At 49.4% G+C, this 22,994-nt stretch overlaps 1 protein-coding gene across 3 annotated transcripts in view; it reads right to left on the bottom strand.

Moving 5' to 3' along the window:
- RBBP5 (RB binding protein 5, histone lysine methyltransferase complex subunit) overlaps window positions 1-22,994 on the bottom strand; it is a 161,626-nt gene that overhangs the window by 120,455 nt on the left and 18,177 nt on the right. For 2 of the 3 annotated variants that reach the window (XM_075335683.1, XM_075335681.1), the window contains exons 3-5: window positions 13,607-13,632; window positions 12,581-12,753; window positions 10,893-11,033 (exon numbers count right to left, since the gene is read on the bottom strand). In XM_075335683.1, the coding sequence (XP_075191798.1) occupies window positions 10,893-11,033; window positions 12,581-12,753; window positions 13,607-13,632 (340 nt within the window). Of the gene's footprint in view, window positions 1-10,892; window positions 11,034-12,580; window positions 12,754-13,606; window positions 13,633-18,261; window positions 18,447-22,994 lie in introns of those variants that run through there. The other variant, XM_075335682.1, reaches the window with a different exon arrangement.

The following is a 22,994-nucleotide window of genomic DNA, read 5'->3' on the forward strand; positions in this document are numbered from 1 at the left end:
TCAGCCCTGATGGAACCGAAAGCCCAGCAGAACGGTAGGCTTCAAGAATTGGTTCTTTGATCCATCGAGCCAGGGTGGCTTTGGAAGCCTGCGACCCTTTGCGCTTACCAGCGACAAGGACAAAGAGTGCATCCGAGCGGCGCCGTGCGGGAAATGTAGATTCTGAGTGCTCTCACCAGATCCAACAAATGTAAATCCTTTTCATACCGATGAACTGCATGCGGATAAAAGGAAGGCAAGGAGATATCCTGATTAAGATGAAAAGAGGATACCACCTTAGGGAGAAACTCCTGAATGGGGCGCAGCACTACCTTGTCCTGGTGGAACACCAGGAAAGGAGCTTTGGATGACAGCGCTGCTAGTTCAGACACTCTCCGAAGAGACGTGACCGCTACCAGAAAGGCCACTTTCTGTGAGAGTCGAGAAAGTGACACATCCCTCAGAGGCTCGAAGGGCGGCTTCTGGAGAGCAACAAGGACCTTGTTTAGATCCCACGGATCTAACGGCCGCCTGTACGGAGGTACGATATGACAAACCCCCTGCAGGAACGTGCGCACCTGAGAAAGTCGTGCTAGACGCTTCTGAAAAAACACGGATAGTGCCGAGACTTGCCCTTTAAGGGAGCCGAGCGACAAGCCCTTTTCCAACCCAGATTGCAGGAAGGAAAGAACGACAGGTAACGCGAATGGCCAGGGGGATACTCCTTGTGCAGAGCACCAGGATAAGAAAATCTTCCACGTTCTGTGGTAGATCTTAGCAGACGTGGGCTTCCTAGCCTGTCTCATGGTGGCCACGACCCCTTGGGGTAATCCTGAAGACGCTAGGATCCAGGACTCAATGGCCACACAGTCAGGTTCAGGGCCGCAGAATTCCGATGGAAAAACGGCCCTTGGGACAGTAAGTCTGGACGGTCTGGTAGTGCCCACGGTTGGCCGACCGTGAGATGCCACAGATCCGGGTACCACGACCTCCTCGGCCAGTCTGGGGCGACGAGTATGACGCGGCCGCAATCGGATCTGATCTTGCGTAACACTCTGGGCAAGAGTGCCAGAGGTGGAAACACATAAGGGAGCCGGAACTGCGACCAATCTTGCACTAAGGCGTCTGCCGCCAGAGCTCTTTGATCGCGAGACCGCGCTATGAAGGTCGGGACCTTGTTGTTGTGTCGAGACGCCATCAGGTCGACGTCCGGCACCCCCCAGCGGCGGCAGATTTCCTGAAACACGTCCGGGTGAAGGGACCATTCCCCTGCGTCCATGCCCTGGCGACTGAGGAAGTCTGCTTCCCAGTTTTCTACGCCCGGGATGTGAACTGCTGATATGGTGGATGCTCTTTCCTCCACCCACATCAGAATCCGCCTGACTTCCTGGAAGGCTTGCCGACTGCGTGTCCCTCCTTGGTGGTTGATGTATGCCACCGCTGTGGAGTTGTCCGACTGAATTCGGATCTGCTTTCCTTCCAGCCACTGCTGGAAGGCTAATAGGGCAAGATACACTGCCCTGATTTCCAGAACATTGATCTGAAGGGTGGACTCCTGCTGAGTCCACGTCCCTTGAGCCCTGTGGTGGAGAAAAACTGCTCCCCACCCTGACAGACTCGCGTCTGTCGTGACCACTGCCCAGGATGGGGGCAGGAATGATCTTCCCTGTGATAATGAGGTGGGAAGAAGCCACCATTGCAGAGAGTCCTTGGCCGTCTGAGAAAGGGAGACTTTCCTGTCTAGGGAAGTTGTCTTCCCGTCCCATTGGCGGAGAATGTCCCATTGAAGTGGGCGCAGATGAAACTGCGCGAACGGGACTGCCTCCATTGCTGCCACCATCTTCCCTAGGAAGTGCATGAGGCGCCTTAAGGGGTGCGACTGACCCTGAAGGAGAGACTGCACCCCTGTCTGTAGTGACCGCTGCTTGTTCAGCGGAAGCTTCACTATCGCTGAGAGAGTATGAAACTCCATGCCAAGATACGTTAGTGATTGAGTCGGTGCCAGGTTTGACTTTGAAAAGTTGATGATCCACCCGAAAGTCTGGAGAGTCTCCAGCGCAACATTCAGGCTGTGTTGGCATGCCTCTTGAGAGGGTGCTTTGACAAGTAGATCGTCTAAGTAAGGGATCACCGAATGTCCCTGAGAATGCAAGACTGCTACCACTGCCGCCATGACCTTGGTGAAAACCCGTGGGGCTGTCGCCAGACCAAATGGCAGAGCTACGAACTGGAGATGGTCGTCTCCTATCACGAAACGTAGAAAACGTTGGTGCTCTGTAGCAATCGGCACGTGGAGATAAGCATCTTTGATATCTATTGATGCAAGGAAATCTCCTTGAGACATTGAAGCAATGACGGAGCGGAGGGATTCCACCCGGAACCGCCTGGCGTTCACATGCTTGTTGAGCAGCTTTAGGTCCAGAACAGGACGAAACGAGCCGTCCTTTTTTGGAACCACAAAGAGATTGGAGTAAAAACCTTGCCCTTGTTCCTGCTGAGGAACAGGGATCACCACTCCTTCTGCTTTTAGTGAGCACACCGCCTGCAGAAGGGCATCTGCTCGGTCGGGATGTGGGGAGGTTCTGAAGAACCGAGGCGGAGGACGAGAACTGAACTCTATCCTGTACCCGTGAGACAAAATGTCTGTTACCCACCGGTCTTTGACCTGTGGCAGCCAAATGTCGCAAAAGCGGGAGAGCCTGCCACCGACCGAGGATGCGGAGGGATGAGGCCGAAAGTCATGAGGCAGCCGCCTTGGAAGCGGTTCCTCCGGTTGCTTTCTTGGGGCGTGAGTGAGCCCGCCAGGAATCTGAGCTCCTTTGCTCCTTCTGAGTCCCTTTGGACGAGGAGAATTGGGTCTTGCCGGAGCCTCGAAAGGACCGAAACCTCGACTGCCACTTCCTCTGTTGAGGTTTGCTTGATCTGGGCTGGGGTAAGGAGGAGTCTTTACCCTTGGATTGTTTAATGATTTCAGCCAATTGTTCACCAAACAGTCTATCTACAGATAGTGGCAAGCTGGTTAAACATTTTTTGGAAGCAGAATCCGCTTTCCATTCCTTTAACCACAAGGCTCTGCGCAAAACCACAGAGTTGGCAGACGCCACTGAGGTACGGCTTGTAGAGTCCAGGACAGCGTTGATAGCGTAAGTCGCAAACGCAGACATTTGCGAGGTTAGGGACGCTACTCGCGGCACTGCTGGACGTATGATAGAGTCCACCTGTGCCAGACCAGCTGAAATAGCTTGGAGTGCCCACACGGCCGCGAATGCTGGAGCAAACGACGCGCCGATAGCTTCATAGACAGACTTTAACCAAAGGTCCATCTGTCTGTCATTGGCATCCTTAAGTGAAGCCCCATCCTCCACTGCAACTATGGATCTAGCCGCAAGCCTGGAGATTGGGGGGTCCCCCTTTGGACACTGGGTCCAGCGTTTGACCACGTCAGGGGGAAAGGGATAACGTGTATCCTTAAGACGTTTGGAGAAACGCTTGTCTGGGTAAGCATGGTGTTTCTGGACTGATTCTCTGAAGTCAGCGTGGTCCAGAAAAGTACTCAGTTTACGCTTGGGATACCTGAAATGGAACTTCTCCTGCTGTGCAGCTGCCTCCTCCGCAGAAGGGGCAGGGGGAGAAATTTCCAATAGACTATTGATGGCCGCTATAAGGTCATTTACCACGGCGTCACCATCAGGAGTATCCAGATTGAGAGCGGTTTCAGGATTAGACTCCTGATCACCCTCCTCTGTCTCATCATGTAGAGACTCTTCTCGCTGAGACCCTGATCCGCGTGATGACGTGGAGGGTCTCTCCCAGCGAGCACGCTTAGGCTGCCTGGGACTGTCATCTGAATCAGAGCCGTCAGGCTGAGATGCCTGGGACCCCCTTGAATCACGGATTAACTCCAACTGAGGGGGACCGGGGAACGTTGCCGCAGCAGCGTCCATGGTCTGAGTAACTGGCCTGGCCTGCAAGGTCTCTAGTATCTTTGTCATAGTGACAGACATTTTGTCAGCAAAAACTGCAAACTCTGTCCCCGTCACCGGGACAGGGTTCACCGGCGACTCTGCCTGGGCCACTACCACCATAGACTCCGGCTGACGAAGTGGCACAGGGACCGAACATTGCACACAATGGGGGTCATTGTAACCTGCCGGTAGATCAGCCCCACAAGCGGCACAAGCAGCGCTTACAGCCTGTGTCTTGGCACCCTTGCGTTTTGCGGATGACATGTTGTCGTGTCCTCAGAGCAAGATAGGGTATACAGCCAAGAAGCGACCTTACAGTGCAATATATATATACATATATATATGGTATAGAGAAAAAAGGTACACCAAAATAACACTGTGGCACTAGTGGGGCCAGCACTAAAGTGCTGCTTACCGCCCGCTTAACGCGGGTGTGTGGTCGCCAGAAATCCCTTGTCTGGGTCTCCCAGAGCCTGTGTCCGTTCTCCAGCCAGACTGCATGTAGGAATGGCTGCCGGCGTCCTATGGAGAGGGGCGGGCCCTGGGCGTGTGCAGACAAAGAGCGGGAAACCTGCGTCCCCCTGTGCTCAGTGAGAGGGCTGGAGCATGTAAATAAGACTCCAGCCCTCGGCGCTGATTAAACGTACAGCGTCTCTCCCTTGCCCTGATTGACAGGGTGGGGGCGGGAACGAAGCGGAGCTAGGCCGCAGAAGCCGGGGACAAAATTTATAAGCGACGCCGTCGTAAAAGCACGGTCGGCGCTAAGTCCCCGGCGCACTACAAGTCGCAGCCGCGCCGCCGCTCCAGGGGCGGCCGGCGCGGCAGTCCCCAACACATAAAGTCACTCAGACAAACTGTAGTGACTGTAACCCCAGCGCGCAGCGCTACTGTCCCCGGCGCACTAGCACACCCAGCAAGTCTGGAATGTGCGCGGCCTGTTTGGGACACAGAGTACCTGAATGTCGCAGGGCCTTGTCCCTGAACGGTACCCAGCTCCGTATCCAGCAGGTTCCATGGGTCTGTGGATGGAGCCCGGCCTCAGGGCTTGGGGGCCGGTAAGATCCCACTTCCTCAGAGCCCCTCAGGGGGATGGGGAAGGAAAACAGCATGTGGGCTCCAGCCTCCGTACCCACAATGGGTACCTCAACCTTAACAAACACCGCCGACATAAAGTGGGGTGAGAAGGGAGCATGCTGGGGGCCCTAGTATGGGCCCTCTTTTCTTCCATCCGACATAGTCAGCAGCTGCTGCTGACTAAACAGTGGAGCTATGCGTGGATGTCTGACCTCCTTCGCACAAAGCAGAAAACTGGTGAGCCAGTGATCCCACTGGGGGTGTATAGCCAGAAGGGGAGGGGCCTTACACTTTTTAGTGTAATGCTTTGTGTGGCCTCCGGAGGCAGTACTATACACCCAATCGTCTGGGTCTCCCAATGGAGCGCCGAAGAAATGGGCCCTTGTGTCAGCAACTCTGGGATGTCTGGAAGGCGCCACGGTACGTCTACGAGCATTTGTACTAATTTCGTCGTACCAGGCGCGCGCCTGGGCCAGTCCGGTGCTATCAGTATCACCGGGACTCCCTCTGCCTTGATTTTCCTGATTACCCGCGGCAGCAGAGGTAGAGGTGGAAATATGTAAGGCAGGCGGAAGTGGAGGCAGGAGCAGCCTAGAGTATCCGCGCCGATGGACTGCGGATCGCGCGACCTGGCTATGAACGCGGGTATCTTTGCGTTCAACCTTGAGGCCATTAGATCCACGTCTGGTGTACCCCAGCGAGTGCAGATGTGTAAGAACACATCTGGGTGGAGAGACCACTCTCCGGCGGCCAGGCCTTGGGGACTTAGAAGTCTGCTGCCCAGTTCTCTACTCCCGGTATGTGTACCGCTGATATCACTGACCCTGTCGATTCGGCCCAGCTGAGGATCCTGTGGCCCTCGAGATAAGCTGCCTTGCTGCAGGTGTACCCCTTGGCGATTGATGTAGGCTACAGCTGTCGCATTGTCTGATTGGACTCGAATCTGATGACCTGCTAACATAGGGCAGAATGCCCTGAGCGCGAGGAAGATCGCGCAGATTTCCAGGATGTTTATGGGTAGGGAAGACTCCTGGGGCGTCCAACGTCCTTGAGCAGTGTGGTGCCGGTACATTGCTCCCCAGCCTAGGAGGCTGGCGTCCGTGGTCAGGACCAGCCAGTTCGCTGGGAGAAAAGATCTCCCCTTTGATAGGGATGAGGACCGAAGCCACCAGCGGAGTGCGTACCTGACTGAAGGCGACAGGTGAAGATGTCTGTCCGGGGAGAAGGGGCTCTTGTCCCAGGCCGCTAGAAGGGCTAGCTGCAGTGGGCGGAGGTGCAGTTGAGCAAAGGCTACTGCTTCCATAGCCGCCACCATCCTGCCGAGCACCTTTCAGGCTGAATCGATAGGAGCAAGACGGAGGACGTAGAAGGCAGCGTACCGCTCGTTGAAGAGCGATCGCCTTGTCCAGGGGGAGATAAATCAAGCCCCGATGGGTGTCCAGGGACATGCCCAGGAAGGTGAAGTATCGTGATGGGATCGGGGATGATTTGTCTAGATTCACTAGCCACCCTAAGCGGGATAGGGTGTCCACAGTGATCTGTACGCTGGTTGAGCAGTCGCGGGAGGAGGAGTCCTTGATGAGGTCGTCGTCCAAGTAAGGGAGAACGACTATTCCCCTGGCATGAAGAACGCTCATGGCGGCCGCCATGACTTTGGTGAAGACCCTTGGTGCGGTGGCAAGGCCGAAGGGTAGAGCTACGAATTGAAAGTGGGAGTCCTGAACTGCGAAGCGGAGGAACTTTTGGTGATGTGGGGCGATGGATATGTGCAGGTACGCGTCCTTGATGTCTAAGACGAGGAATTCCCCTTCAACCATGGATGCAATAATGGACCTTAGGGACTCCATTCGGAATCTCCGTACATGCACATGTTTTCTCAGGTGTTTGAGGTCCAGGATGGGTCGAACTGACCCATCCTTTTTGGGGACCACAAAGAGGTTGGAATAAAAACCCCTGAACTTCACGTCGTCCGGGACAGGTATTATAACTCCTGCTGTTTGGAGCGAGTGGATTGCTGAGAATAAAGCTTTGCGTCGTTTTCGAGTCTTTGGGGGGTTTGAGAGAAAGAACCGACTCGGGGGTCGGGTCCTGGTAACCGGAAGACACAAGGTCTCGCACCCATTTGTCGTCTGAGGCGGCAGCCCAGATTTGTTGAAAAGAGCCGCAGTCGACCTCCTACAATGAGTGTGTCTTCCGGGGCGCCGAAGGAGTCATGAGTAGAAAACGTTGTGGACGAGTCTCCTTAGTCCTGGACTGTTTCGGTCTAGGCTGCCATGACGAAGTGGGTTTCGGGGAGAGCTGAGAAGGTCGGTCCCTGCGTAGTCCGCGGCTGGCGGCGGGGACAGCACGGGATGTTGACCAACCAATGAGTTCCGAAGGAGCGGAACGAGGACTGTGGACGTCTGGTGAAGGTCGTCCTTGACTTCAGCTGGGGAAAGGAGGTACTCTTTCCTCCCGTGGCGTCAGAAATGAGCTTGTCCAGACGTCCGCCAAACAATCGGTCTGGAAAAAAAGGGAAGGCCCGTGAGAGACTTCTTGGAGGCAGAGTCCGCTCGCCATTGTCAGGGCCAGAGAGCGCTACGGATGGCTATGGTATTTGAGGCGGCAAACGCTGCGCAGGTAGCAGCGTCCATGGAGGCCTGCATGAGGTACTCCTCCGCAGCGGCAATTTTGAGCTGTTACCTCTGGGAAGGTATGAGGGAACCGGGATACCTCAAGCGAAGTGTTAAGGGATTCTGCCCAGACCGAGATCGCCTTTGCGACCCACACAGAGGCAAAGGAGGGCGAGAGGGAGGAACCCGCAGCCTCAAAAAGCAGAGCGGGCGAGGTGCTCCACCTGTCTGTGTCGGGTCCTTGATGGAGGAACCATCAGGTAAAGACAGGAGCATCTTTGTGGCAAGGCGGGAGACCGGGGGGGGGGGAGGTCGAATCGACCCAGCCCTTGGGGGCAGGTGAGGCAAAAGGGTACCGGGACTCCATGAGTTTTCGGTTACCGAAGCGCCTGTCAGGCTTCTCCCTTTGCTTTGTGAGGATATCCTGAAACTCTGGGTTATCAGCGAAAACCTTTTGGGGTTTCCTTGCCCTCTTAAAGGAGACCACATGGTCAGTGGTAGTGGATGGGGGATCCTCCACATCCAGTGTTTGGTTGACTGCTGCTATAAGGGAGTCTATTGCAGTTTGATCATCTGGGGAGGATGAAACCAAGGAATCCTCCTGGTACAAACAGCATTCTCCCTCCTCCAGCTCTTCAGAAACCGTGGAGCGTGTGGGAGAGCCTGCCCTGTGTGCTCCCGAGGGAGAGTCATGGGGGCCATGAGAGAGTGCTGGAGACACCCAGCCGTGTGCTCTTTTCCTGATCCCTGCAACAGGTGAAGCATGTGCCCGGATTACCTCAGAAGGATCCTCCATAGGGGTATCCTCAGGCTGCGTTCCGTCCAGGGACCCAGAAGGGTGTGGAGGACGACACTGTATAGCCAGAACCAGGTTCTGTGACAGTTTTTCTATGGATTGGGACAGAAACTGTGCCCATTCCGGTGGGCTGGGAGCCCTAGGCTCTGGGCTGACGGTTGCGGCGGTAGTGGCGGGGGGGGGGGGGTCTTGGGGGGCTATAGGGGCACAGGAACCACAGAGAGAAGGTGTGTGTTTACGTGGTAGCTCAGCGTGGCAGGCAGTGCAGGCTGAATAGTAGACTATGTGAGCCTTAGCGCTCTTAGTCCCCTTAGAATTCTGCATGTTCCTAATAGGAGTATGCCAGGAGGGGGAGCAATGGTCAGCAGAGCTACAAGTGAAGCAAGTACCTCACCAGAATCAGCCGATGGCCCTGAGTCCTCAGGAAGGAGTAAGCTCCGATTTGAGCTGTTACCTCTGTGTGGAGATCTTCGCACGCTTTCCGGGGAGGGGGGAAGGGGGGGGGGGGACTTCTGTGCTGTCAGTAGCAAAAAAAAAATGGTGGGAAGGGAGCTTCTGTGACATCTCCCTCCAGTCAGCACACAGCTTGTCACCGAGGGATAATCTCTGCCAGCTTTCTGCAATCAGAGCAGTAGCTGCAGCAAATAAACAGTGTGAGTTCCTGAGCTCTGGGCCCTTCCCCCCCGCCACCGGTAAATTATCTGTGCAGATTCTCTGCAAACAGCGAGGGACTTCCCCCCTCCTCCAGCCAGCACGCAGCTAGGGAAAGAATTAACACTGTATGTTCAGGATCCCTGGGGCTCTCCTCCTTGCAATCAGCAAGGGACTTTCTGCACCGTCTTTTCTCCCTTTGTCTGGGAAACCAGTCAGGGGGGATCTCACCTTAAACACTGCTTCAGGCCAGGCAGTGGGAATAGCAGAGTCAGCCTGCTGTATCCAGTCACACAGTGCAATGTTCAACTCAGAGCCTGCAAAGAGGGGCTGAGGAATTGTGCTTCTGCCCTGGGCTCTGGAAAATCGGTGTCTGTGGGACCCGTCGTCCAGCCAGATGCAGCCCAGGATCCAGCGTCGCAGGAGGGGGTACGTGGAGGCAGATCTCCGCGTTCCCGCCCGTTGATAGTATTGGGAGATCGGTCCCAAAAGGAAACCGTCGCCCTCAAAAAAATAACAAAAACCTTGGAAGATGTACCCCCTACAGACACTAAGCTAAAACTGAGCGTGCCTGGCCCGGCCAGGGGGTGTATACTGCAGAAGAGGAGCTGTGCTTTTGCATCTACTTAGTGTCCTCCTATGGATAGGCAGCATAACACCCATGGTCCTGTGTCCCCCAATGAGGCTTTTGAGAATAACACTATCTAATCTCTTCCAATTACAAGTCTAATATGATGGAGACGTTCCTGAAATTCATCTTCCTGTCAGATATTAAGCATGGATGCTGCAGAGCACATCCTTCAAAGCATAAAGCCCTAGTTGTTCATAGTAACGTGGGTTATCTATCCTGTATTGCTACAAGACAAAAACAAGCACAAAAGTGACCATGGGGCCAGTTACTTAATGCCCTGCATCATAAATGTAAACAAAGATGGCACACTATCTGAAGCGGATTGGCTCCATTACCGGTGGGTGTCAGCTGTACATACAGCAGACACCAGCGGTGACTAAATTTCTACTTCACTTAGAATCCGTTTTTTCACTGCACACAGACATATTATATTCTATGGGGCTATTCAGTATGTATTTTTTCTTCTGACTTGCTTTTTTGGCCAGATTATTGCATTAATCTTGCCCATTCAAATAAATGGATCCACATACACATGTGCAAGAAAAATAACCAGGATGCCAATCGTGCTGCCACCATGTGCTGTATATTTTTCACTGGTTTCTAGAAAAAGATTGTGATACCTCCAGAATTTATATTTTTTGTGTATGATAAAAACAGATAACATGGACCAATCACTGAAGAATATCAGATCCAGCACACTCATTAAAAAGTATCATTTTTTTCACAAATGTGAAACATGCTTTAGATTAAAACGTATCAATCGTGTTTGGAACAAATCTATTCAAAGGATAGAATGCTACAAAGAAAGCATGTTTGTTATATTGTGCATATACGCTCTTATAATGCTGGGCTCACATGTCAAGAATGGTCTGTGGTTTTTGCACAGGTACAATGCAGAAAAGATTACGTTACAAGAAGATTGGATGAGATGTGACTAATATTTTCCCACTTTAACAGAGGGGGAATACGTGGTTAATCCATAGTACAACCCACACCGAATTTGTCAAGGTCTGCCCAAAGATTTGCATACGTGACAAAAATTGCTTTGTGTCCAAAGGATATAAGAGATGACCAGCAAACACACACAAACACTGCTAAATAAAAGTTGACAATATTGCCTATACATAACCCTCAATGGAAAAATTAACAATATATGTCCTTTTAAAGAAAAGTGTGTTACTTACTGATCCCGGGGGTGGAACTGGACCTTCAGGATAGGAGAAGGAAATCTAAACCGTTGGTCGCAGTCTCCAGAGAGGACGTCCCACAAGGATACGATGTTATCCGTTGAAGCACTCACAAGCTTATGCCCATCTCTGCTCCAGCTGGAACGTAGAAAGTCAGTATGAACATACTCCCATAAGTTCCTCTAAGTCCCATTTATTTTTACGGAGACTAATGGTGTACAAAGGCCATGTAAATATTTATTAAACAGTTCGGGATCCCAGCTGCCCGGCAACAAGGCTAAGACTTAGCATTAAATAATAATAGTAATGATAGCATTATTATTTATTATGTGTGGGGTTTTTTTGCACTTTTTTGTGTTTTTCCTTGCTTATCTTAATCCATAAAAGCAAGGAGAAAGCATCCCAGCAAAGTCTATGAGAATCCTGACTTGCTGTGCACACGCTGCTTCTTTTTTCCTTGCAGATTTTGCTGCTGAAAAAAAAAAACAAGCAGCGTGTCAGTTGTTTCTGTGTTTGTTTTCTGCATTTCTGTAATCCGCTGCAATGCTTTATCACTACAGGGGATTATATCGCAGCACTTCGCCTCACATACCATGCATACAGCATGGTGTGTGAGGCTCTACATAGCTCAGTAACTTGGGGTCGTCATGGTGATGACCCAGGGATACTATAATCAGCGAGGTATAGTAAAAGTAGCCATACGTTACGCAATGAAACCACCTATTGCGCCACCTGGTGGAAAACAACGGAATTAGCATTTTTATCTCAAAAATGGAACGAGATTGAAAAAAAAAAGTGAATTACTAAGTTGTAGGGCATCAGCTATTCAATACGAATCCACACATTGCATACAGAAATGCTATGATTAGAACGTGTAAAACTCACAAGGCTGCGGACGTGAAGCGATACCTCATGGAGACCTTCCTACAAGTCATTGGGTATGGTGGCTGCATGGAGTGGCCTCCACGCTCACCTGACCTGACCCCATTGGACTTCTTTCTGTGAGGTCACATCAAACAGCAGGTGTATGCGACCCCTCCACCAACATTGCAGGACCTACGACGACGTATCACAGATGCTTGTGCAAACGTGTCAGCTACCATATTGCACAACGTGCAGCAAGATACAGTATGCTGTCCAGAGTCCAGATGTGAATTGCAGATGACGGTGGCCACTTTGAGCATCAAAGTTACATGAGCGCCATATGTGTGACCAGCATTCAATGTTTTGGGGGGTCAGGGGTGTCATATCATAGCATTTCTGTATGCAAGGTGTCGATTCGTATTGAATTGGTGATGCCCTACAATTTTTTAATTCACTTTTTTTCCTCGATCTCGTTCCGTTTTCGAGATAAACATGCTAACTCCGTTGTTTTCCACCAGGTGGCGCTATAGGTGGTTTCATTGCGTAGCGCATGGCTACTTTACTATACCTAGACACCACGTCTATGCCTATAGCTGCCGCCGTTCTCAAGTTAATGGCGGTGGACAGGATATGGGTGGACACACTGTATATTTGTTGTTCTTATTTTAATACATACAACAGACGCTATCATTCTGAAGTAACATGAGGCAGGACTTCTCTGCTGCACGCCTAGTCTTTACAGACAGGAAAATAACCCGAGAGACAACAATCACATATTATCCATCATATATTACGACCTTTCATAAAAAAGACACACTCACCAAAGCGAGCACACTGGATGAATATGTGCGCTTAAAATCTTAGCAATGCCCCTTGTTAGAAAGTCCCAGATGACAATACGTCCGTCGTTGCAGCCCACAGCAAGCAGCGTCCCCCACCTGTTAAACGTACAGGTCAGGGCCATGCTGATACAATCCAATGTGCCATCTGCTTCCTGCAACACAAAAGCACAATTACTGCATGGCCCGTGGAAGTCATTGTAGGCATCCAAAGATGTCCAAAAGCCATGGTTATATTCTCAAAAAAATTGGTAGCAGAGTTTGTCGACCCCTGAATTTTTCTCTCCAAACTATATGGCTGTAACAAGTTCTGTTCCAACCATAGAGACATGTGACCGCTGTAGCCAATCACAGCAGTGATTGGCTGCAGCAGTCAAATGCATGCAGGCGGGAAGAAGAATGAAAACAAGTGGGGAACTCAGGCAGCACTGGAAAAGGTGCACTAGGGTCTGGTAAGGTCAGTATGCTTCACATTTTTATGTTTTACTATGTTAATAGGCATTTCAGCAAAAATTCCAGGACTGTCCATTTAAGAACAAAAACTAGAAGATTGAACAGATCAGTAAAGGTTGACACAAAGCAATCATAATATGCATAAAGATAGAAATAAAGTGGCTGCCCAGACATGTAATATTGATGACCCGTCTTCTGGAAAGCTCCTCATCAATCATCAGATCAGTGCCCACAGCACCCAATCCGCTGTTATCACCCAGGACAGCACTGCTCCCCTCAAGGTATAGAGGCCGCGACCAGGTACTGCAGATCAGCTCCTATGTAAGACAACAGGAGCTGAGCCGCTATTCTCGCCAATAGACGCTACACATTGCTGCTCAGTTTTCTCATCCGTCTGCCTCTGGAGGGAATAACAGCTGAATGGTGGAGGTGACAGGTGTCAGACCCCTACTGGACAAAGGACAGGTGAGCAATGCTACATGCCTGGAAACCCCTCACACTAGTGTACAGTACATTGTGTATACTAACTGCTGACAGAGCACAAGATGCACTTACCTCTGGGTAATTTTGACCAAAGGATTCTAGAGGGAGAAAAAAAAAATGCCAAGATTATCACAGACTTTAAGATTACTTAATGCCTCCCTCCCTTCTAGCAGCACGCAGTGTCACAAAAGGAGAGATACTCTGCAGCCGCCCACTACTATCTACTAAATTACAGAGAGCATAAGCAGAGAAAGCTCTAGGAGGTGAGGGAAAGGCGACTATAGGCTGATGACAGGTAAGAAAGACGACATCATTCTAATAAAATATATTGGGGTCATAGTGTTAATCCCCACCTGCTGCTGTGGGCTGCAGGCGAGGATGCGCGCACATGTCAGCTAATTTGTACAAATGACATGTGTGCCTGGCAGGTACAAGTGGAATCACTATCCACCCGTACTTGTTAACTCCTTAAATGGCGCTGTCAGGATGTGAAGATAAAAGTAAACCTATTCATGTTTGGGGTCTACAAACTCGCACCGACCTCAGGCATCACACCCACACATCAGTTTTACCATATAGTGAACACCGTGAATAAAATATCTCAAAAACAATAGTGCAATCGCACTTTTTTTGCAATTGGAATTTTTTTTTGCTGCTTTCCAGTAGACTATATGGTTTTATTTAAAAGTACAGTTCGTTACACAAAACACGAGCCCTCACATGATCATATTGACTGAAAAATAAAAAAGTTACGTCTCTCGGAAGAATAGCGGGAAAAAAAAAAAAGCACAAAATTGGCCAGTCATGAAGTGGTTAAACCACATGTTCTACAGATGTCTGGAAAAAAAAGGCTTCAATAAAATAGGATAAAAATGAGCCGTACTCACCCTACCGCTGCCCCCAGTCCTTGATGACCAGCTGCATCGGTGACAACACAACTACAATAAGTGATCGCTAGTAAATCACTGTGATTGGCTGCAGTGGTCACTCTCTAATCGTGACATCCCCCTGCAACTTGTCAACAAAGAATGAAAGCAGCGACAGAGGGGCAGCACTGAAGAGCCATGGCTTGAAGGGGTTCTCAAAGAACACTTAATTTAGAAAAAAAAATGAAAATGTCATGATAAATTTCTAAGGACCTTTAATTAGAAAAAGCACACGTTTTGACTAGAAAGGTAATAAGTATAGCATTAAAATGGCTGAAGACTTGTTACACTGACAGAAACCTGACCTATAATATTCATAAGATAGAGGCTTGTGAGAATGTATAGTAGGAAACTCCACTGCTGTGACTGGGAGATCATCTTCAAGTCAAAACAGAAAATCAGCATTCGAAAATAATATGGACAGCAGTGTGAGCAGCCTCTTCTTACCTCTAGAGGTAACCACCCCTGATATCTCTAGTATTAGATCAGAAATACATGGTGGTCAGCAGTGTGAGCAGCCTCTTACCTCTAGAGGTAACCACCCCTGATATCTCTAGTATTAGATCAGAAATACATGGTGGTCAGCAGTGTGAGCAGCCTCTTCTTACTTCTAGAGGTAACCATCCCTGATATCTCTAGTATTAAATCAGAAATACATGGTGGGCAGCAGTGTGAGCAGCCTCTTCTTACCTCAGTTCAGTTACAGATAATATAGACCGGATGGACAGAAGTGTGAGCAGCCTCTTACCAGAGCATCCTCACACACAATTCTGCCCCTACAGTAAATCCCTCCCACAAACACATACAGTATGATGCCCGCACAGTAGATCTTCAGAGACTCCCAGCATGATACCCCACAATATATCGCCCCATCTCTTGCAATATGACACCACCACGGCCCCCCACTCGCACAGTAGCAATTCAGTCGGGACATAACCCTGACCTCACAGCACAATTCCCTAAATTGTGAACTGTCCCACTGGATCACGGATAGTTGGGTGGTAATGCATATTCCTACACAAGAATGGAGTGGTTGATGTTTCCTACTGCACACGCTCACAAGAACCTGCCCTACTACCATTTAAGGTTTCTGTCAGTGTAATAACGCAGGTGTGATTTGCTAATTAAAAGATATTTATTTAAAATGACATTTTCTTTTTTTTCAATTCAGAGTACTACTGTAAACGGGAATCTGTCAGCAGATTTTTACTACCTCATCTGTGAGCAGCATAATGTAGGCAAAGAGATCCTGAATCTAACAATTTATCACTTAGTCTACTGGGTATAACCATTCTGACAACCAGAATGTTTAGTTTTAGCCATGTAGCAGAGCTGAGAGCGCTGTCTCGCTAACACCAGGCTCTCCATAGATTGTAAATTGACAGTGAAATGTCAATCAGAGGAGGAGGAGGTGTGACGGACTGCCGTGTGTGTGTGTGTGTGTGTGTGTGTGTGTGTGTGTGTGTGTGTGTGTGTGTGTGTGTGTGTGTGTGTGTGTGTGTGTGTGTGTGTGTGACACTGTAGCCCCAGCAATGATAAAGGTCGTGCTGCATAAACAAACATAGCAAATAAACAACAGATCAGCCCTTGACAAGACAGTCAGCCCTGAACTCTAATGTTTTACCCTTTGCAGCATGCTGTCTTCAGCTCATATAGCTTATATAGCTAAAACCTGCTGACAGATTCCCTTTAAAGAACATTTACATGTAACACTCTTCTTATACCCAGGATTAACAATAACTGATTCACAGAAATCCTGCAACCAAAAGCTGCAGGTGTTCAGCAATACATGTGTGATATAATGAGTCACTGAAAATCACTGGATTATCATCATGAAGAAGATGATACAATGAATGTATGGAAGATGCGGATTCACCCAATGGGACCTGTATGTTTCCCAAGTGGGGACCTGACTTGCGCTGCTGTACTTCCCCTTCATTTGTATGGGAATTCTGAGCACCTCTCCGCTCACAGCAGCAATAACGGGGCCGTGCTCTGAAAATCAATGACAAAAATACCCAAAACTATATTTCTGTAAGGAAAGAAAATAAATATCCTCAAAAGGTGACAACAGCCCCTCACTGCGCAGAGGACAGATCCCCCCCCCCCACCTCACTGCGCAGGAGACAGATCCCCCCCCCCCCCACCTCACTGCGCAGGAGACAGATCCCCCCCACCTCACTGCGCATGAGACAGATCCCCCTCCCCACCTCACTGTGCAGGAGACAGCTCCCCCCCCACCTCACTGCGCAGGAGACAGCTCCCCCCCCACCTCACTGCGCAGGAGACAGCTCCCCCCCACCTCACTGCGCAGGAGCCAGCTCCCCCCCACCTCACTGCGCAGGAGACAGATCCCCCCCCACCTCACTGCACAGGAGACAGATCCCCCCCACCTCACTGCGCAGGAGACAGATCCCCCCCCACCTCACTGCGCAGGAGACAGATCCCCCCCCACCTCACTGCGCAGGAGACAGCTCCCCCCCCACCTCACTGCGCAGGAGACAGCTCCCCCCCCACCTCACTGCGCAGGAGACAGATCCCCCCCCACCTCACTGCGCAGGAGACAGATCCCCCCCCCCCACCTCACTGCGCAGGAGACAGATCCCCCCCACCTCACTGCGCAGGAGACAGATCCCCCCCCACCTCACTGCGCAGGAGACAGATCCCCCCCCCACCTCACTGCGCAGGAGACAGATCCCCCCCCCCCCACCTCACTGCGCAGGAGACAGATCCCCCCCCCCCACCTCACTGCGCAGGAGACAGATCCCCCCCCCCCACCTCACTGCGCAGGAGACAGATCCCCCCCCCCACCTCACTGCGCAGGAGACAGATCCCCCCCCCCACCTCACTGCGCAGGAGACAGATCCCCCCCCCCACCTCACTGCGCAGGAGACAGATCCCCCCCCCCTACCTCACTGCGCAGGAGACAGATCCCCCCCCCTACCTCACTGCGCAGGAGACAGATCCCCCCCCCTACCTCACTGCGCAGGAGACAGATCCCCCCCCACCTCACTGCGCAGGAGACAGATTCCCCCCCACCTCACTGCGCAGGAGACAGATCCCCCCCCACCTCACTGCGCAGGAGACAGATCCCCCTCCCCACCTCACTGCGCAGGAGACAGATCCCCCTCCCCACCTCACTGCGCAGGAGACAGATCCCCCTCCCCACCTCACTGCGCAGGAGACAGATCCCCCACCCCCCCACCTCACTGCGCAGGAGACAGACCCCCCCCCTACCTCACTGCGCAGGAGACAGATCCCCCCCACCTCACTGCGCAGGAGACAGATCCCCCCCACCTCACTGCGCAGGAGACAGATCCCCCCCCTACCTCACTGCGCAGGAGACAGATCCCCCCCACCTCACTGCACAGGAGACAGATGCCGCCCCCCCCCCCTCACTGCACAGGAGACAGATGCCGCCCCCCCCCCTCACTGCACAGGAGACAGATGCCCCCCCCCCCTCACTGCACAGGAGACAGATGCCCCCCCCCCCCCTCGCCGTACAGAGTCCCCAACCATGAAGTGATGGCACAGGCTACACTCCCTAGTAGTGCAGTGCCTCTCTGATCGCGATTACAGCCGCTCCTGCCTCGGCTGCTCTCTGCATGCACCATTCTGTCACCTACTTACAAAAAGCGATTAACACTAAAGTGCCAAAAAGAAACCCATTCTGAGCTGTGCGATGACCCGGCACTGGCCGGCTGCTGAGTGACCACACCGCGGGCAGTCAGCTGCAGGGTCGCCATGTCCCGTCCATCTTTCATACATCCCGCTCCTTTGCTCTCCCATTGTTGCGCTCACCCAGTAACTCCAAATTCATGGCTCCGGTTTTCACCTAAACTTCCGAAGCTTCTCCGCCGCCCCTAAAACGGGGCCGACGCCTCCTGAACGTCAGTCACGACGGATAATAACAAAACAGGGGGCTGCTGTAAACCGCCTGCGAACGTTAACGTAAGACTTCAATAAGGCAAAAGCAGGGGCAGCTCAACTAAAAGGCCCAAAAACAGGCAACTACCGAAGTCAGTCCGGGGGCCTCCGAGTCTGTACAGTACAGATTGTTGTCCCCACTACTTCACCGAGCACGGCTAAAAGGTTCCGTGCGAGTGACGTTCCTACTAAACAGAAATCAGAAATGAAACAACGTGCAGACGCCGAGACACACACATCGCCATCACTATGTAATGAAAAGCTGGAAAAGGCCGAGCAATAAGTGGATGGATGCTGCTTATTTACTAACTAGTTATCCATAATGCATAATCATTATCTATCTGTCTGCCATCTAGCTATCTATCCATGTATCTATCTATCTATATATCTATCCATGTATCTATCTATCTATCTATCCCTCTATCTTCTATCTATCAATTCATCTATCCATGTATCTATCTATCTATATATCTATCTATCTATCTATCCCTCTATCTTCTATCTATCAATTCATCTATCCATGTATCTATCTTCTATCTATTATCTATCCATCTATCTGTCTGCCATCTAGCTATCTATCCATGTATCTATCTATCTATCCATGTATCTATCTATCCCTCTATCTTCTATCTATCAATTCATCTATCCATGTATCTATCTTCTATCTATTATCTATCCATCTATCTGTCTATCTATCTTCTATCTAGCTATCCATGTATCTATCTATCTATGATTCTATCTATCTATCTATCTATCTATCTATCATATACCTATGATAGATAGTATCTACAGCGCCTACAAGTAGTATTCAACCCCCTCCAGATTTAGCAGGTTTAATAAGATGCAAATAAGTTAGAGCCTGCAAACTTCAAACAAGAGCAGGATTTATTAACAGATGCATAAATCTTACAAACCAACAAGTTATGTTGCTCAGTTAAATTTTAATAAATTTTCAACATAAAAGTGTGGGTCAATTATTATTCAACCCCTAGGTTTAATATTTTGTGGAATAACCCTTGTTTGCAATTACAGCTAATAATCGTCTTTTATAAGACCTGATCAGGCCGGCACAGGTTTCTGAAGTTATCTTGGCCCACTCCTCCATGCAGATCTTCTCCAAGTTATCTAGGTTCTTTGGGTGTCTCATGTGGACTTTAATCTTGAGCTCCTTCCACAAGTTTTCAATTAGGTTAAGGTCAGGAGACTGACTAGGCCACTGCAACACCTTGATTTTTTCCCTCTTGAACCAGGCCTTGGTTCTCTTGGCTGTGTGCTTTGGGTCGTTGTCTTGTTGGAAGATGAAATGACGACCCATCTTAAGATCCTTGATGGAGGAGCACAGGTTCTTGGCCAAAATCTCCAGGTAGGCCGTGCTATCCATCTTTTCATGGATGCGGACCAGATGGCCAGGCCCCTTGGCTGAGAAACAGCCCCACAGCATGATGCTGCCACCACTATGCTTGACTGTAGGGATGGTATTCTTTGGGTCGTATGCAGTGCCATCCAGTCTCCAAACATCACGTGTGTAGTTGGCACCAAAGATCTCGATCTTGGTCTCATCAGACCAGAGAACCTTGAACCAGTCTGTCTCAGAAGCCTCCAAGTGATCATGAGCAAACTGTAGACGAGCCTTGCCATCACGCTTTGAAAGTAAAGGTACCTTACGGGCTCGTCTGGAACGGAGACCATTGCGGTGGAGTACGTTACTTATGGTATTGACTGAAACCAATGTCCCCACTGCCATGAGATCTTCCCGGAGCTCCTCCCTTGTTGTCCTTGGGTTAGCCTTGACTCTTCAGACAAGCCTGGCCTCGGCACGGGTGGAAACTTTCAAAGGCTGTCCAGGCCGTGGAAGGCTAACAGTAGTTCCATAAGCCTTCCACTTCCGGATGATGCTCCCAACAGTGGAGACAGGTAGGCCCAACTCCTTGGAAAGGGTTTTGCACCCCTTGCCAGCCTTGTGACCCTCCACGATCTTGTCTCTGATGGCCTTGGAATGCTCCTTTGTCTTTCCCATGTTGACCAAGTATGAGTGCTGTTCACAAGTTTGGGGAGGGTCTTAATTAGTCAGAAAAGGCTGGAAAAAGAGATCATTAATCCAAACATGTGAAGCTCATTGTTCTTTGTGCCTGAAATACTTCTTAATACTTTAGGGGAACCAAACAGAATTCTTGTGGTTTGAGGGGTTGAATAATAAATGACCCTCTGAATAAACTTTTCACCATTTAAAAAAAAAATAAAAAAAGAAATAACATTCTTTTTTGCTGCAGTGCATTTTACACTTCCAGGCTGATCTACAGTCCAAATGTCACAATGCCAAGTTAATTCCGAATGTGTAAACCTGCTAAATCTGCAGGGGGTTGAATACTACTTGTAGGCACTGTATCTATGATTCTATCTATCTTCTATCTCTCTATCTATCTGTCAATCTAACTATCTATCTGTCTATCTATCTATCTATCCCATCCCTCTATTATATATTTATCTATTATCTATCTATCTATCTAACCATTCATCTTTTCATCCCTCTATCATGTATCTATCTATATATCTATCTTTCTATATCTGTCTATCTATCCCTCTATTATCTATCTGCCTGTCTGCCTTTCTGTCTGTCTGTCTGCCTGCCTGTCTGTCTGTCTGCCTGTCTGTCTATCTATCTATGCCATAGCTAAAATAAAATGCCTGTTGTACTTTTTTTGCTGATTATAATAAAATTGTCAGCACCACAATTTATTCTATCCAGAGGCACCCCACAAGAAAACATCATTGCACTGTACACTTGGGAGCCTAAAAGCGACGTATGCCGCAATATCCATTGGCATCCATTGGCGGTATGCATCTGGAAATCAACCCCTGTGTATACCTCCATGATAGATGCAAATACATTGTGAATAGGCAGCTATGACATTTTTCCTGTGGCCATTTTTTCAAAGACATCAGGATGTGCAGCCATATTGGTTATCACATTTGAAAAAATTGATTGCAAAACTAGTGTTTTTAACCAATGAAAATGATGCCAAGATGGCGCGTCTCTACCGCCACTTTCTAAGAAGAGTCTTTCCTCCAATTTTACTCTGACAATGGTTGTGAAGAGATGTAACTGCTTGCCGGGTGGTACAGTTGTAAACACCCAGTGACACCCAGCAAGCATTGGGTTCATTTAATTGAAGCACCACTCCAGTGTTTTTTTTATTGCAGAGCTGGAGTGGCATTTTAAATCTACGTCCCTGCCCCTGGTCCTATACTCACTCTCCGGCAACTTTACCATTTTTAGAAATCACTCATAAGCGCTCAATGCAACTCTATGAGAGCCAGAATGAGGCTCCCATAGACTTGTATTCATTTGTAACCTCTGGCCCACTCCATGAAACACTGGAGCTGACGGCAAGTCACAAATAGCTGGAGACTGGCCCGAAGAAATGATGATAGAAGGTGAAGCTGTCGGAAGGTGAGTATATGACAGGGGGCAAAAACTTAGATTTAAAGATTTAGATTTTGATCTCACCACTCCAGTGCTGAGATAAAAAAAAAACAAAAAAAAAACCATTGAACTAATGCTTTAAAAAAGGACCTGGGCACTATAGTCGCTGGGCACCACCAATGGTACCAACCACTGTGCAGTTGTGACTCTTTGAAACCAATTTAAAATTGGATTGGAGAGTAAATAGCCCTTCATGGTCAATAAATAGCTATCCATTGCCCTATACACAGGAACGCTTGACAAAGAACTGCTACCAGACTCCTCTTACAGCAGCTAACCTCACGTACAACAAAAGGATTGGCCATATCCAAGTATCCAAAGTGGCGGATTCTGCTCACCCCCTGCATCCTCTATAAAATCAGGGCCCCCATATACATTGAACTGTATTTTGGTAACTTCTTCATATTACTGGTATTCAGTTGTAATGCTATAACCTTATGGCGATACTACAGTATCTGGATTCCCCCATTGTCTCTGTCTGGGCTGAACAGTGGTCAAGTAAGAATCAGGAGAAAGTACCACAGTAAACTCTATAGATATCAGAGAAAGGGGCAGGAGGATTAAAAAAAGAAACTACAAGGCCATGTGCACATGTTGAGTATTTGGTGAGGTTTTTACTTCAGTATTTGTAAAATAAACAAAGACACACACAGACACAAATACAGATAAAGACACACAGATACAGAGACACACACAGATAGACACAGATACACACATACAGATAGAGACACCCACAGATACAGACACACCCATAGATACAGACACCCATATATATAGACACACACACACACAGATAGACACCTAGATACAGACACACAGATATATAGACGCATACACAGATACAGACACACAGATACAGACACACACACAGATACAGACACATTCACATATAAACACCCACACAGATACAGACTCCCACAGATATAGACACACACAGATACAGACACACATATATAGAGACACACACAGATACAGACACAGATAAAGACACACACAGATACAGAGACACACACAGATACAGAGACACAAATACAGATAGAGACACCCACAGATACAGACAGAGATACAGAGACACACATACAGATAGAGACACCCACAGATACAGACACACAGATAGAGACAC

The sequence above is a fragment of the Anomaloglossus baeobatrachus genome, chromosome 2, assembly GCF_048569485.1.
Source record: "Anomaloglossus baeobatrachus isolate aAnoBae1 chromosome 2, aAnoBae1.hap1, whole genome shotgun sequence".
NCBI classification, from domain to species: domain Eukaryota; kingdom Metazoa; phylum Chordata; class Amphibia; order Anura; family Aromobatidae; genus Anomaloglossus; species Anomaloglossus baeobatrachus.